At 43.5% G+C, this 16,254-nt stretch overlaps 1 protein-coding gene across 3 annotated transcripts; it reads right to left on the bottom strand.

Moving 5' to 3' along the window:
* Nucleotides 1-2,850: 2,850 nt before the first annotated feature.
* On the bottom strand, nucleotides 2,851-14,943 carry fbxo3 (F-box protein 3). 3 transcript variants are annotated; one of them, XM_088934601.1, is made up of 11 exons: nucleotides 14,836-14,943; nucleotides 13,659-13,748; nucleotides 12,609-12,772; nucleotides 12,153-12,267; nucleotides 11,007-11,211; nucleotides 9,989-10,034; nucleotides 8,839-8,923; nucleotides 8,058-8,180; nucleotides 7,721-7,836; nucleotides 6,790-6,980; nucleotides 2,851-5,592 (listed from the first exon to the last, which is right to left on the bottom strand). In XM_088934601.1, exons 1-11 carry the CDS (start codon nucleotides 14,925-14,927, stop codon nucleotides 5,455-5,457), a joined length of 1,365 nt encoding a protein of 454 aa, XP_088790727.1. In that variant the 5' UTR covers nucleotides 14,928-14,943; the 3' UTR covers nucleotides 2,851-5,454. The 3 variants fall into 3 exon arrangements, with proteins under 3 accessions (XP_088790727.1, XP_088790728.1, XP_088790729.1); XM_088934602.1 differs by having other exon boundaries at nucleotides 2,851-5,589; XM_088934603.1 differs by lacking the exon at nucleotides 6,790-6,980 and having other exon boundaries at nucleotides 2,851-5,589; nucleotides 7,743-7,836.
* Between the last annotated feature and the right edge of the window lie 1,311 nt (nucleotides 14,944-16,254).

Below are 16,254 nucleotides of genomic sequence, written 5' to 3'. Positions count from 1 at the left end.
TCTGCGCCAAAGGCCACCTCGCTCCTCCCCCGGCTCCCCGTCCAATTACAGCTTCGGTTCCGATGGTGATGCCCCATCGTCTCCAAAAAAAAGAGAAGAAAGAAAAGATCAAAGTAAATTCAGAAATAAAATATATAAATAAGTATATAGGCTGAGTCTTGCATCTTCGTTCTCTAATAAACCTTAAACACCCTGGCAGGGTTTAGTTCAGCACCAGATGCTGAGTAGTGGAAAGGCCTGTGTGCTGCATTTATGAATGTATGTTTTTCAGTCCACATTCATTGGCATTCATCCATTAATCTACACTCATTCAATATTGTGTTGGAACCCGGCTGCAAAAGTGTTTTCTTTTTTTTTCTGGAAAAGGGAAACTGCTACGTGTTTAAGCGGCAATTCATTCCCCTCAGAAGACATTTGTGCGTCTGATTTGGTCTATAGTGTTCTGGTCAGACATCACACTACGTCCTGCTAGAGTCAGGCTCGCATGATTTTACTGTGCTCAAAAGACTTGCAGGCTAACAATGGGCGGAGCGGTGGCTCTGTGGCTCAGGATCTGCACCTGTGGCTGGAAGGTTGCTGGTTCGTATCCCGCAGCTGGCAGAGGAATCCTACTCTGGGCCCCTGAGCAAGGCCCTTAACCCCAACTGCTCCAGGGGCGCTGTATAAATGGCTAACCCTGCACTCTGAACCCAAGCTTCTCTCTGTGTCTCATGGAGAGCAAGCTGGGGAACTTGAAAAAGACAAATTCCTAATACAAGAAATTGAATATGGCCAATAAAGTGATCTTCTTTTTTTTTCTCAATGTTGACCATCAGCTATGTGGGTCAGACACTGAAAAGCAGCAATGAATGTCACGTTTACCAAGACACCAGCAGCCCTGCACTGTTCATGCATAGACACCCATGCAGCCTTGAGTTCAGATACCAAAGCACTGTCATGCTAAAAATATCTGTCTCTCCCTATTTTACGCAGCTTAAAAACATTTTTCAGTTTTTTTTTGTGGGCAGAAGTCAGTAGGAGCCTTCACTAAGTAGCTGGATAGTACAAAAGCTTAATTATGAGGACATCAATTTGCATTTCACAGCTGGAAGACAGACAATAGGATTCTGTGTATCAGTGCCCACAAATATTCTGTACTTTGCCTTCTCCTACAGTGACAAAGAATTGGGGCTAACCTCAATAGATCTGTTGTAGTGACATTGTTTTTTCTGGCTCAAATTTCTGCCGCCATTTTATCTTTTTATATCGTGGGTACATCGTACCAGAGTTTAGGCTTCATGGTTTATAGACTTATGTAGTTGTTGATTGAACAGAGATATAAGGTGGATGACATCAAAATCTACAATTCGGTATCGCTGTACATGAATAAAAGCTGGTGGTGCAGTGTCTAACATTGCTCCTTCACAGAACTGGAGCCCTGGGTTTAATTCCAGACCTGCTATCTGTGTGGAGCTTGTATGTTCTCTAATCAAAAACATACTTTTAGATTAATTGGCTTCTGGGGAAAATCGGCCCTGGTGTGAGTGTGTTTGTGTCTGTGTGGGTGCCCTGTGGTGTTGTTTAAAACTGAAATTGAACTTCAATTGTGCTGTAGATAAACTGAACTGTTCAAAATGGAATTTACAGCTGTCCTGGAAGTACTTCTTCCTTTTACTATGAATCCCTTCACAGAGAAAAATTAACTGTAACACTTTTCATATTATTTACTCTACAGCCAGGGATCAGTAAACAGAGCAGCACAGGACAAAACATTTCTGGGGTTCTGAAACTAGCTAACCAGCCTTGCTGTTAAAGCTGATATCCTGGCTTTTTTTCTGAAAAACATCTGGATGAGACCCTCTGATTGTTTAGCTACAAGCTGCTGTAAGTGGGCCATGCATCTCCCTTCACGTGTAACATTTCAGAGGTTCTTACAATCGAAACGTCCCATATGCATATAGGACCCCCGATTGAAATTTCACTTTTACAGTCAACACAAAACAGGTGAAGCCTGCTTCAGGGTTAAGGCCCTGCACTTGCACCACAACGCGTTTAAAGGTTTGTTGACAAAAACCGTTAAGAGAAACTTAACTGTATTTCTGCAGCACATATACTGTATAACAAAAAAGCACTGTGGAAATATTTTAATTACAGGTTTGAAAGTGGTGCATAAAAACCTGAGACCAGTTCTAAATATGAGTAGCTGTTCTGGCTCAAGCTGTGTTGCATCTTTGTTGTCAGTCCATTGTCCCCCCCCACTGGAGTGTTAGTACTGGCCATGGAGAACTCAGACTAACAATGAAACAGTGGAGAGTTAAAGACAAAGAACACTTGCATTCTATAAGCAACGCATTCAATCTGGCCATATACATACAAACTGAAGAGGGGAAAAAAAAAGGACCAGGCCAGATTTTATAAGGACATTTGTTCGCAAGAACAAGTGATGTTTTTGTTTAGATCTTTCAGTTCAAATGAAAGCCCTTTGTTGGTGATTAATGTAAGGCCCATGTCTCCAGATAAACATCGAGATGTTTCAAAAGCATGGATGATGCACAAAACAGCAATTTTCATTTCAGCAATTAAAATTGAATTCCAGCTCCGGACCGGGCCTTAGAATTAAGGGTGGAAAGAAGTGCTATTATACAAACTATATATACTGTACGTTCTTTACAAAAAAGACAGCAATGTTTGTGAGAAATATATTAAAAACCCCCAAAACTTATTTCTGAATTTCTAAATCTTGGTAAAACGGTTATGTCCCCTTGTTTAGAAACGTCATACAAAATTGTTTTTTTTTAAATTAAAAACTACATTTAGCACTGTATTTAATATTACAGTCATCTTGCTTGAAAGAACAGGGAAACCTTCAAAGATTTAAACATAGCGCATTTATTCCCCAACATAGAAAATCAAAACATCTGTTATATATAAAAACAGTGATAATGAACAAAATGTCAAATTGCTTCATAAGAGGCGGACAGTCCTTGTGAAGTTCAGCCCGATGAGCTATTGCACAACCTTCACAAAAAGAAAAATACTTCTCATACCAAACAAGTGTATGTGTCAAAATTAAACAGATCACCTCAAGTGGGTAGCATAACTGATTGAAAGTAGCCTGAGGCAGATGTGCACAGTTAATCACACAGTCACTCGAAAACAGTCATTTGAGTGTCATGGAATCTTTTCCCTGCCTCACAAAAATCAAGACGTCCTGAAAAATGTCCACACTGTTCCTATCCCAAACCTTTTTGTTTTATCCCAAAGAAAAAAAAACTTTATATCTATTCCTATCTATTTACAAACTGAGATGAGTCATTTGTTGTCTTTTTTGGAGGAGGGGCTGGAGAAGCATGTGAGGATAGCTCTTCATTGCCAAGCTCTTGACTTTTCCCTCCTTACATCCAGGTAGAGACCCCTGGGGTGTCCGTGTCTCGCAGAACTATTACAACACAGCTATAACGAAAGAGCAACACAGTCCTTTCTCCGAAAAACGTAGGGCCGTTACAGAACGAATGGAAAACAAATGGTGTAGGAAAAAAATCACAGAGCCAGAACTGCTTGGAACAGAAAAACTGGGAAAACGTTACATCATGGTAACCCATGTGACAAAGCACCCGAACTCTTTCCCCAGTTGAACAATTCATTTTCATCTGGATGATAACAAATGCGTGGTTGATGGTTTTTCCTGTGCAATTATATCAGTAATATATATCAATGCTGCACTATGAATGCTGACTTCATTTGTGCTGAATTCAGAGGTTCAGAGGGGGAAACATTGACAGGGCAAAGCTGGGAATCACTTCAATATTGTGGAGCACTTTTTTAATTTCACATGGACTTGATTTAGTAGATTAGGAAAATCAAGACGCATCATATCTTACTTCATCTGAATCTTTGTTTCAGGGGAGAACTACTCATTTCCGTCTCACTGGATAAAATAAATATTTGGCATAACGCATTATCTACTGGGATAATATGGGCCAGACTGTAGTTTAAACCATTCTCAGCATGTAGGCTAGGCTATTCTATTTTATCTACGAAATATGTTTTCCTGTTTGCACCACAGATATCTAATTGCATGTTATTTTCCTTTTTTAGACCCAAATGTCATATTACTTTTTTTTTTTAATCATAGAGCCATGGGTTAAATGTGATCAACAGAAAACAACAAAAAAATAGTATAACCCCAGCCTCATCTAACAGGGGAATGAGCTGCTGTTCCAATTTAAATATGGAATATTTTTTTAATCATGAATACCACAGAGCTTCTTTTAGAAACTTACAGCTACTTGTGAGTCAAATGACTCATTTAAATCATTTTAGGAGCTGAGACACAAAAACAGAACCGCACAAAGGGAAAAAACATACTTAATACAAACCACATTTAGCAAATTTGCAAGAGTTTCTTTCCTTCACATGGCTCATGGTTGTTATGAAAATCTGGTGTGGATCAGAGTCACCCCCTGGCCACAATCACATTCACTCAGGAGTCCGTGAAAGTAAATGTGTCACCTAATCCATTACAGCTTGGCAAAACATCACTTGAGGTTGTTGTTAACTTATTTTAAGAAATTGGGAAGCAGAGAAAACTGACCGTCATTCAGTCGGAGTGGTAACTTTCTGCATGCAAAAAAGAAAAAACAAGATATCGGTTTAAATCAATTACATAGACAGCTTTTACCCTAATAAAATAAAATGTACTTGTCAGTGTTACTGTTGATGCTGTGACGTGGGAGTGCAGCAAAACAAAAATGGTTTTCAAGACGTGTCGAATACATTATTTAAAACATTTTTTTTCACTAACCAGCATTTGGAAAAGAATGCATCATAAGGCAAAAGACTGCAATGATTCATTACAATAATGCATTTCACGTCTCTGTATTCCGATCCTGCAGTCTAAGGCGGGTAAATATATATGAAGCTGTTGACCAGCACATGTAATAAATAAAAAACACCGATATTGGAAAAACTATTTATCGAGTCTACACGAAAATCTAAATGGGAACAGTTAATCTCCTATTGTTGACTATTCACTGTTTTCACTATTATGGTGCCCTGCTTCATATGTTAAGAGAAACGTATTTGGATAGAACAACAAACGCCCAATCCTAGCTGCCTTTCAATGTTATTGTCTGCAAACACACTCTGCAAAATAAATCTCACTGTACTGGACAAATGCTTTGAGGCCAGCTGGCACTGTATCATAATACCCATTATTCCTACAGTGGAAAACACTCAGTCCCAGGTCTCTTCATTAAAAAAAACCAAATAACTAAAACAACCACACGCCCTTAAAATGGAGCCTGGCGACACAGGGAGTTGGAAGGAAAGTCTCGGGGCTGCAGGAGGAAATTCTGAGGTCAGCACAATGTTAGAAAGGAACAGCTGACCGAGGCAGGAAATCCGCGAGAATTTTGCAGCCCCTGTCCTGTCTCTCAAAAGTCCCGCCGTGAAATCAAAGAAGAGAAAAGTGCATCAGATGTGGCGGGGACAGCGCCCACTAGGGGTGGGGATATTCAGAACCCCACGGTCGCTCTCGTCATAGTCGTCGGTGTCCGAAGAGTGGTCCTCCTCATTGCACAGTGCGCTGGACGCCTCCGACGCCAGGCCCTGCTGGCAGGAAGCACATACACACAACAGGAGTTCACTGCAGGTGAAAAGGGCTGCGCTACACTCGAGCCACACAAATGTGCATATTTACCATCCTTAACACCAAGAGTCATTTAGATCCCAGAAGGCATCAGCCAGCTGAGTTTTCAGTAAACAGCTTCCCTGGAACCTTTTTCTTGTAAGTGAGAAAACCACTTCAGAAATATTGGCCATCGTTCTCCACATGCAGTGAATGTCACAACATTTGGCAGAAGAACAGTTCTTCAGAGGATTCTGGGCAGCTTCCTTTTTTCTCTGTTTCATGTCACTATTATTCGAAAAGGAACAAGTACTGATTGCTATGGGCAATGTTTCTCATGTTTTATGTTTCTTTTTTGGAAAAATAGAGTCGTTTTTAATTCTTAAGGAACAATGAACAAGTTAATTAGTTTTAAGTGAATTTTGGCATAAACAACTCTAGTCCTGGCATTCATTTTGCAGGTGCTTTTCAAACTAAAACCTACAAGATGAAACAGATATCTTCTCCAATTTGTCAGCTCCTCCATCATCAGAGAGTTGTGTATCCTATAAGGGTCTCAGAAAGCAAGAGTCTATCCTAGATGCTTTGGGCATGATGCAGGACTGCACCCTGGATGGGATACCAGTCCATCACAGGACACACACAGGAACAATGTACAGGCTCCAGTTAACCTAGCCAGAATGTTCTCAGGAGGAAGAAGGAAACCAGAGAATCTGGACAAAATTCATGTAGACACATGGAACAGATGCAATGTTCACACAGAACGCTCCCCAGATCAGAACTGAACCCAGGACCCCAGAGCGGCCCATCACACCACCATGACGCCCTTAACTAGTTCAATAAAGTAACGACAATGAGAAAGTCGGGACTGGAGCTGCCCATCACTGGTTTAAGCCCTTCGAGAAGGGATTCCCTGTCCCGGACTTGGAAGACCAGAGTGTGCCTATGGGTTTTCACTCCAGCTGGGCTCAGAACAACCTGAATCAGCCCATCACTGGCTGAACTGGACCAGTTTAACAGCTCAACCTCCCAGCTCTTCGACTGCTACTTTAACCAGCAGACAACACTGGGCAACTGTAGTGAGCTTGCAGGACATTTTCAGATCGGATATGCTGGTTTCCTCCTGCTCATTTCCCCCTGCCGCTCCTGAGAGCACCCCCCCCCCCCGCAGGAGAACCTACCATCCGCACCACGGACTTGCGAAAGGGGGGGCAGACCATGTGGAAGCGCGGGATGGCGACGTTGAAGACCTCCTCTTTGTTCTTGAGCCGGTGGAAAGTGTAGTGCCCTTCCATGTACTCGGAGGTGGTGGAGAAGGTGGTGCAGCTGGCGTACTCGTGCACCTTGCCAGGTGTCATGACAGGAAATTCCCCTGTGGGCGGGGGCAGAGGGCAGAGGTCATGCAGGTCACACGAAAGCCCAGCCACTGCAACACCCCCGCAGAAAAGGGTCGTCGCAGACTCTGGTGACCCCAAGGTGTGCTGGCTTCTGTTGCAACTGTCCTCTCCGTTATTTCCTTAACAGGACACGCAGTCACTCTTTTCAGCTGCTAAAAGGTTTTAGGTTTGTTACAGAATTTCACAGCGAAGCTGAAATCTAAAAGCTTAAGCACTGAAAATGACGTACGTTAAACCTCTCGAACACAAAAAATCATCCATGTTCTGCCGAAATCCATGGTAACGCATGAATCTTCGCATCCTCTCTCCAACACTCCTATGCCACGTCTCAGCTTCCCCCCTCTCTACAAGACCACTTTCAGGTGCCTCTTGTTACTCCTTGTTGCTATTTTTTACATACCAGTTTGTGGTACAGGCTGTCTATAATGTGTGGCGTTATGTGTCGTACAGTGTCGTCTCCTGTAGTGTGTATGCCCTGAGCGATTGGCGCGAATAAGAATTCCAGTGTACACGTATGTATAGCAATAAATTCCTCTACTATTCAAGGTCTGGATGCCATACCGCTGTGGAAACAGAAGTTAAAAATGGCAGCCATGACTTTGCCAAGTTCTTACAGTAACTGCGTACGCAGGTGCCTGACGTCTGGGCCCATCGGCGGCCCAACTTTCTAACTTCCAACCGGACCGCTGAGAGAAAACACGGGATCACAACGTACCCACAACACCTGGGCCGCGCACCTCTTCCACGTTCCCGTTGGCGTTGGTGATCTTCCAGTACCTGGTGTCCAGCTGGCAGGCGTTCTCCGGCAAGGCGTCTCTGGACATTTCGATCCTGCCGCGAAGGAGACGCCACAGAGGTTACGGCTCGAGCCCGGCGCCACCGCTGCCCCCCCCAGCCCCCACACACAAACATGGCAAACGAGACAACTCCCCCGCCGCACGCAAAATCCATCCTGCAGACGCGGCGCAGTGTCGGCGGCTGTGCCCGCTGACCCGCCCACTTCACCGTCGGCCAGCCGTGCCGCGCGGCGGGGGGATGGGGGCCGGGCTCACCTGATGCGGTAGGTGAAGAAGAAATGGGGGGGGTGCACGGAACTGAGCTCGGGCAGAAAAGAGGTAGACACGGACACCTTGATGTCCCCCGTGGTCGCCACACACGCCTTGTCATGGACATACCTGGGGACACAGGCAGAGAGAGAGAGATTGAGGGAAAGCATAGATTGAGGCAGTGTTGCATCACCCTGCTCTCATTGGCATTTTAAAATATACAATTTGCTGTAAACCCATCTTGCTGAGGCTCCTGGCCAGGCCTCCCAGTACATGCCTGTCAGTACTGGACGTAGCGTGGCGCTTGCAGGTCGGTTATCTTGTTTCAAGACATCCACCACGGAAGTTGGTGTACCAGTATGCACTGGATGGTACAGCCTACCATTGCCTACATAAGCTTACAAACGGGTGCATTTTTCACTTCGGCTTCTACCACACACTTCCTCTTTCCGCAAGACCACGAAAGAAAAAAAGCACTAAAGAATCCAAGGAATGGAGAGGTCTGGCATGACTGCCATCAAGAGGCTAAGATGAAGAGAAGTAACAAGTGAGTATTTCCTTGGTTCAAAGGCACATCAACATAACCACCTAGTGGAGCAGAGCCAGGGGATTTCGGAAAAAGGAGGATGAACAGCCTGCTCCAAACCGAGAAGGCAGAATGAACAACAAGCACATCCAAATGCAATTCAGACCAAAGCCGAGTGACTTCAGGAAAATAAAGGCCTCTGGCAAGATTTTTACAGCAAGTTCCGTGTAAGAGCCCTTATCGTGTACGATTGAGAAATACCTGAAAATCTGGTCTCGGATTATTGGATACTCTCCTGTCACCACATTGTGCACATAACTGGTGAACCACTCAGTGAAGCTGGATCCTGTGAAAGTAACAGGATACAGATGGCTGGAGGTCATTCGGGCAAGAGGAGGACATAATAAAATCACGCGTTCATTGTCAATGCATTAGTCAGATCAATCCTGTACCGTACAGGTCACGACTGCTGTAAAGGTAAGCCCTTGTGCCGATTATAAAACTGCACATTACCCAGTCTTCTGGCACCACTCGGACTGTGCCTTATTCCACAAGCCACACCTTTGCAGTATTTCAAGATACCTGAGAAGTATACGCAGGCTTGTGCCAGTTTTCATTTGTAAATGAAGCAGGCACTATAACATACTGTAAATGGTTACAAAGAGACCCCCCCCCCCAACCAAAGAAAATTATTGTTATTGTTATTGTCTTGTTATTGTTTCAGAGATTTATGAAATGGAAAAATTAACCTTTCGGCTAAGATTCCAGAAGGAAGTTTTTGAGAGATACTGAGAGATGTGGATTATTTCTAGAACCTAATGAGCCTGACTTTACACATTATACCCTCTGTAAAGATGCAAAAGAATGATACATAACAGACTTTATACTCATTTATATTTCTAATACTTGAGATTTTGAGATGACTGGCAACTTTTTCCCACCCCGATTACAAACATCCTTTGTATGTTAATAAAAAACATAAGTACAATCAACAGGCTCTCTGCGTCGAGAGACTTCCACGTCTGCAGTCGCCATGACTACAAAATAGATCACAGTGTTCTTTAGGCAGGAGGCCTGCTTACAATTCCTTCCTTTTCTCCCCTGAACATTACAATATTACTTATCTTGTAACATAACTAGAAATTCTCTATTACTGGCCCTCTGTATTGCTAGGCAATTTTTCCCTCTTAAAAACTATTAGCCGACGTTTCAGGCACTGTCATCAGCCTTTCAAAACCAACGTGCTGACTCCTGGTGCTGGACAGCCGCAGTTGACCACATTGTCTGATCAACTTAAAAGGCCTTGATGAGCGAAGACTTTGCAAACGGGGGCTGCTTAACTAAAGTCAATAATGAACACAATTAGAAAGTGATGAAGTCAGATGGAATGAAAATCAGATCCGCATCCCACCTGTAATGAACATGTCAATTGCAGAAGGATCCTGTGCCATTTGATCCTGAAAAAAAAGAGGAGAGCATTTTTACGATCATTAATCCATGAAGAACTTTTCCACTGTAACGCAAAACACTAGCCTTCAAATACTTCTAGCATCACAACCAATAAACTGAATAAGTGCTATGCCCTCTAGTGGGAAGAAGAGGTAATGTTTGTAGTAGCTCCCTAACGACTCTGCCTTTCAAGTAAAAAGAGACAACAGCGCAGTACAGAACGCAGATTCTGAAAGGGGAATTTAAGAATAATGTCTGTATATTTGGAATTCAGAAAATGTTCAGTTTCCTTGATAGCGTCCAGATTTTAGGACATAACTACCATTGTATTTGCACTTTAGTCTTAGTTGTCAAGGAACACAGTCATGCTGGCTTTCTAGAAACTCTTGACAATAAATAAGCTGTATCGTTGCATCTAAACCAGAACAGTGGATTTTTTTTTTAAAAAAGAAAAAAATCGCTGTACTTGTTGAAAAACTCTCCATTCTGATACACCCGGAGGTTTCGAGCTTTTTCTGTTTGGAGAGGCCTTTTTCCCCCAGAAATCACTCTCAATACAAATAAAACCAGAAAGCCAAAAAAAAAAGACTGAACAGAAAACTCTGCTGCCACAGACTGAAAATAAAATCTGAAATAAAATGAAAATAAAGGCAGAACCGCTGGTTAACCGGCGCACTGTCGGCATGATCAGAGCAGGATCCCCTGTGCTATGTGCTGCCTTTACAGGACAAGTACACTCTGTACTGCCCAAGTTCTGGGGGGCCGACAATGTCCCTGCTGAAACGGGGATTCTCTTCAGTTTCAACCAGGGGGGGGGGATGCCCTCTTTTTTAAGGGAAGAGCCTCTGCACACCCCCATACTACACCCCTCCCCCCCCCCCACAGCGAGGCCAAATAGTCTCCCCTCTTTGTTAACCTTTCCTCTGTGTCCCTAACGAGCTGCTGCACTGAGCACTCGCAGTGGTGGCGGCGGCTCTGACCGGACAGTGGTAGAAGATCTCATCGCGGTGCCGGCCCTCCACGCTCTCCAGCGCCAGGTACTGGCTGAGGCCCGTGTGGAAGCAGAAGGTCAGCGGGAGGCACTTGCTCATGCCCTTGCGGTGCTGGAAGCCCCCGGCCGCCGTCTCGATGTCCAGCAGGTCCTCCGAGCGGTAGTGGTTGGACAGGGCCATGCTCCCCATCAGCCTGCAGCCCGAACGACAAGCGCCAGGCGCCCGTTCCGTTTATCAGAGACATAAGCTACCACCGTTCACTTGTTTTGCACCCCTGAGAGGACAGGAAACTGTCACACCCTGGTGACAGCCCAAAGAGAGAGGACATGACACTGTCACACACTTTTCACAGCCCAGAGAGAGAGGACAGGACACTGTCACACCCTGGTGACAGCCCAGAGAGAGAGAAGACACTGTCACACCCTGGTGACAGCCCAGAGAGAGAGAGGATACTGTCACACACTGTTGACAGCCCAGAGAGAGAGGAGAGGACACTGTCACACACTGTTCACAGCCCAGAGAGAGAGAGGGGACACTGTCACACACTAGTGACAGCCCAGAGAGAGAGCGAGAGAGAGAGCGAGAGAGAGCGAGAGAGAGCGAGAGAGAGCGAGAGGACACTGTCACATACTGGTGACAGCCCATAGAGAGAGAGAGGACACTGACACACACTGGTGACAGCCCAGAGAGAGAGAGAGAGAGAGAGGAGACACTGTCACACACTATTCACAGTATTGCAGTCGGAAGACAAAAGGATTGATAGCACATGCATATAAAATCTATGGTATGGCTGTTTCACAAAAATGGGTTCAGAAGAATGGAATGTACTGTATCTTTTTACAGCCTTGGCTCAATGAAAGCTGTTTAAGTGAAGTGTAAAACCTGTTTATGTTTAAGTGAAGAGGCAGAGGGCCCGTCATTTTAAAAACTGCATTTCGGTGACATTCACTCCGAAGTATCAGTCAGACCTCACAGGCCAAACGACCTCTAGGCACGTGCGGATATTCAACAAGCACAGACAACCGCTTACATACAAAGAGATCGTAACACTCACTACACAAGCTCAACTCTGTAGATCAAACCAAGCAGGAAGTACACGGGTGCCTTCTTTGCAACCGTGAAGCTCATCCTTACCCGGGCACCACCAGCTTCTGTCCATTGTGTATCCGAAAGGAGCAGCGGTAATCAGTGGGCAGCTTGCAGCCAATCTGGGCTTCAACAGCATCGAGCTCCTCTTCTTTCACACCCTCTGAAGAACAATCGACAAAGTGGCACAACCAGGGACGTTAAAATTAGGAATGAACCACAGCATGTATTACCTATGGCAAATGTCTTTTTAGGTAAGCAGCGAACAGTGAAACATTACTGCATAGTTAACCCTCAGCCTCAGATCTTTTCTTCTGTATTTACAGATCAATAATAGGTAGGGGAGGGTATCTGACATTCCCATTAGTTCAGTTTCTGGAAGAGAAAACCAAAAGAATCTCTACTGGTCTCCATTTGTAATTTGGATCCACTTCATGCAATAATTCAATAATGCATGACCAAACTATGGTACTTTTAAAACACTCCATGGCAGGATTCCACTACCTTTCAGCGAGACAATCATCCTTGGGCTCTTCTGCTCGAGATATCTCTTCAGGTCTTCCCAGGCTTTCTTTAGAGTGGCATAATGATCAATATAGCGTCCCAGGTCTGAGTAGAACTCCTTGAACAAGTCCTTCCAGCTCTGATTCCTCTGGGCTTTATCTGACCTGATGAATACAGGAGTACATATCAACCAGGCATTTCCATAACAGCCCCTCAGGAATCACCATCAAAAAAGGATTTATAGATCACTTAAAAAGCACAGGCTGCTGAAGAGCTGGGAATGAGGCCGACTTTATTATTGGCCTTTTAAGCAAGTAATGACATCAATTAAGTAATTATGGACTTGTATGAGATTCTGGGAAATTAAAGGGTACAGACTCTGTATTAGTAATACAGTATCACAGCTCCATTCCAGAAATCATATCCAACAAAATAGTTCTATCTCTGTAATAATTAATACTTATAAATATCCTAGCTAGGCTTCTCTGGGACAGTCTCACAGGCATGAAGTATCATGTGGGCTCAATGTCTCACAAACTTAACTTCTCTCTACAATTTGCATCTTGCTAATAAAAGGTAGGATATTTTGGATCTTGTGCCCTCTCACTAATTATGTAACAACGTCTTGTTAATTTTGTTCATCTGGGTGAAATGAATTGGAGAAAAACTCACTTTGCTGTTGGTTCAACCTTTAGAGAGAATGACCCAAGGAGAACCAATAATACTAACACGCATTAAAACACGCATCATGCTTTGATCTGCAGCATCAAGTATTTATATGTTGACAACTGAAACAACTCCTACTATTCACACAAAGAAAGACCTGTTCTCATAAGCAAGATGCACTACTTATTTGGGACAGGATAAAGAGAGTATGAATTCCCATCATTTATTTTCAACGAAATGCAGTTTTATTTGTTTTATGACAATTGAAAAACAACAGCTTAATATGTTCCAGATATGTGTAGAAATTAGCAAGGTGGGTTTTACATAGACAAACAGCAGTACAAATGGGGAGAGGGCACAATACCGGTGACACACTTTACTCACTCTGTTAAAAGCCAATATTTCTGGCATTGAGGTTTCCACAGCGGATTGTGGTTGGAAAGTGCATGGAGTCTTCGGCTGACATAGCTGCAGCTGAGAACACACAACATATTGATTTCGGGTCAGGATGTTAATGGTTTAGTGGTGAAAACAATTAAAGCCGGAGTATGTCGGTAGAATCTACCTGTCTCTATCACGCATGCATGTCAATACACAATTAGAAAAGAAGTGTATTGTACATTGAACAGACATCCGAAAATATGATCCTGAAAGAGCATTCAAAGTATGTAAGCGACTGAAAAAAGTTGAAAACATCCTAGTAAATACAATTGATAAAAGCACATTTTACACAATGCCATAGGGCCTCATCAAACCTGTTTAAGGTAGAGAGATATGACATTCTATTTTCTACAAAACCGGGCATCTCTATTGAGGAAAAAAAGTATTTACTGCTTTATACATTACAGATTCGCTGTGATGATCATTAACAAGTTCCGCAACACAAAAACACCTGTTTTGTGCAAACATATTCTATTAAACTACATGTTGTGTGTTAAATCAAGAACTTCCCACGGAGGTTTAACAATCGTATCAACGATGATTAGGTGTCGAGTACAAATATGTTTTTATCTGAAGAGATCGTTTTGCTGCTCTTCTTAAACACGCAATAACCAATCTCCTGTCAAAACCTATTAAAAGTTATCACGAAACTCAACACGATGGCTTGGTTCTGGCAGAAGAAACCTTATATAGGCACATAAAGAACCACAAGGGCACAAAATAGATGTTTTGAAACGGAGAAATGCCATGGGCACCTCACACCGTGAGGATGTTATGCAACAATAACCTGTCATTGCTATTCTAAATACAAGCATGATCCGACAACTGAATTTCCCACTTCAACGAAAAACAATCTGCTGTCATTGGCAAATAACAAGGGCAACACTTTATTTGGACCTACATCTATTCCGACGTAAAGCACCGAAAAACAAACAAACAATTTAACAACAAAAAAAATCCAAATAATAATTTCTTTCCTATGTCTGAAAACAACCACCTGACCGGAGTTAGGCAAACAGACACGGGAAAACTATTAACGTACGACATTCACGCAGCTGTGCTTTTTGTGCCACTCGGTGTACAGGCGGTCCAGGACTGCCGGGCGGCGGGGAAAACTCACCTTATCAGATCTCTGAAATCGAGGAATGATAAAATCAGCAGTAAAGGATCCGAAGGCAAAACCTCCAAACTGAGCTCCATGGACGCCGCCATCTTGGAACCTGGCAGACTGTAGCCCCTCCCCCCCGTGCAAGAGGGCGGGGCAGCACGCTGCTTTGTTATCAAATAGTTCGCACATGTGGCGAGCCCAAGACGCCCATGTGGATTAGGTGAAGGTGTACGCACATGCCGGTCGTGCTATCTTTATCCTGGCTGCGGGAGATGGAAAACAACCGTGACATACCCTCCTCCCCGCTGCCCCCCCCCCCAACCTTTCCTGTGCTCTGTGATGAGGTGCTTATCGGACAACGGGTTCCGTGGGGAAACACTCACAAGTTGTTCGTGGGGAATGCCCTCCGCGGTAGCCAGGAAAAAAAAAACAACCTCATTCCACAGGTCTACTGCAGCAGTCTGGGTTAAATCTGCCCTCTTTTGTGGTTGATCTGCTCTGAAAAACGCTTGTGGTGGATTTCTTGACCTCCCGGTGCACGTAACACTTGCATACTTTGTAATGTATAGTCGCACGTACCGGTACCGCCTGCACCAGGGACTGCGGGAATGAAAGATTTTCCGATTATGTGTCAGAGGTATTCCGTAAAAACACAAGAGAATAATCTTTTGTAAGAATATAATAGTGTCTCCTCTCTCTTGTAACCTTTCCTTACGCTTTTCTGTTATCATAGGACTAAAGAAGACCTATTTCCGAGAAAAGGTGTTTAGAACCTTATCCTCTGGAAACAGCTGGCTAAAACGCAGCCGTTTTTTATCCTGGTTTCGGATTTATGAGGATTTTTTTAACATACCACCAGATGGCAACAAGGAGGCACGTTCTGCCCACAGGGCTAAAGTGAAGCCCAAGCGAGTGTCTCATCGTGACGTAACATGGATTTGGTGTTATAGCTTGCTCACTTCCGGGTCTATTACATAAATACCAAAGGAACACAAAGCTAATATGTACATGTTTGGGCTCTTTTAGAGCATTTTGATATGTTTATAAATTCTTTTTTTTTTACATGAAAAGACCAAAACTGTTGTGAGATGCACACAGAGGTGCATGAATACAAACACTGATGTATTTTTAAATTTTCGACGTGTTACATCCCGGTTTTGTTGGAGTTCCCTGTGAATGTAAACTATATTCATTCACATCTACTGGATTAATGTTGCAAGGCCCAATAGCTTTCCCTGGAGAGATTTCAATTTTTTATGTTAACCCTCATAAAAATCTATAGTCTTCTGTAGACTGATTATAGCAAACTGGCCACAAATAAAAATCCAGAGCTTCACAACAGAGCTGCCTCCTAGACCCAGTATTATGTTTCAATACGGGAAATACATTGACTATTCTAGCCACTTTTCCTCCTGCTATGCTTTCATTGAA

The sequence above is a fragment of the Atractosteus spatula genome, chromosome 16, assembly GCF_055471065.1.
Source record: "Atractosteus spatula isolate fAtrSpa1 chromosome 16, fAtrSpa1.hap1, whole genome shotgun sequence".
NCBI lineage: Eukaryota > Metazoa > Chordata > Actinopteri > Semionotiformes > Lepisosteidae > Atractosteus > Atractosteus spatula.
This window is presented reverse-complemented; position numbering and strand designations above follow the sequence as displayed.

Excerpts from the sequence above, each read along its gene's own strand:
- fbxo3 (XM_088934601.1), bottom strand. The coding sequence starts at position 14,927 with ATGGCGGCGTCCATGGAGCTCAGTTTGGAGGTTTTGCCTTCGGATCCT. Across the intron at positions 12,268-12,608 it reads GATGATTGTCTCGCTGAAAG|AGGGTGTGAAAGAAGAGGAG; the intron begins GTAGTGGAATCC and ends ATTGTTCTTCAG. Across the intron at positions 10,035-11,006 it reads AGATCTTCTACCACTGTCCG|GATCAAATGGCACAGGATCC; the intron begins GTCAGAGCCGCC and ends CTTTTTTTTCAG.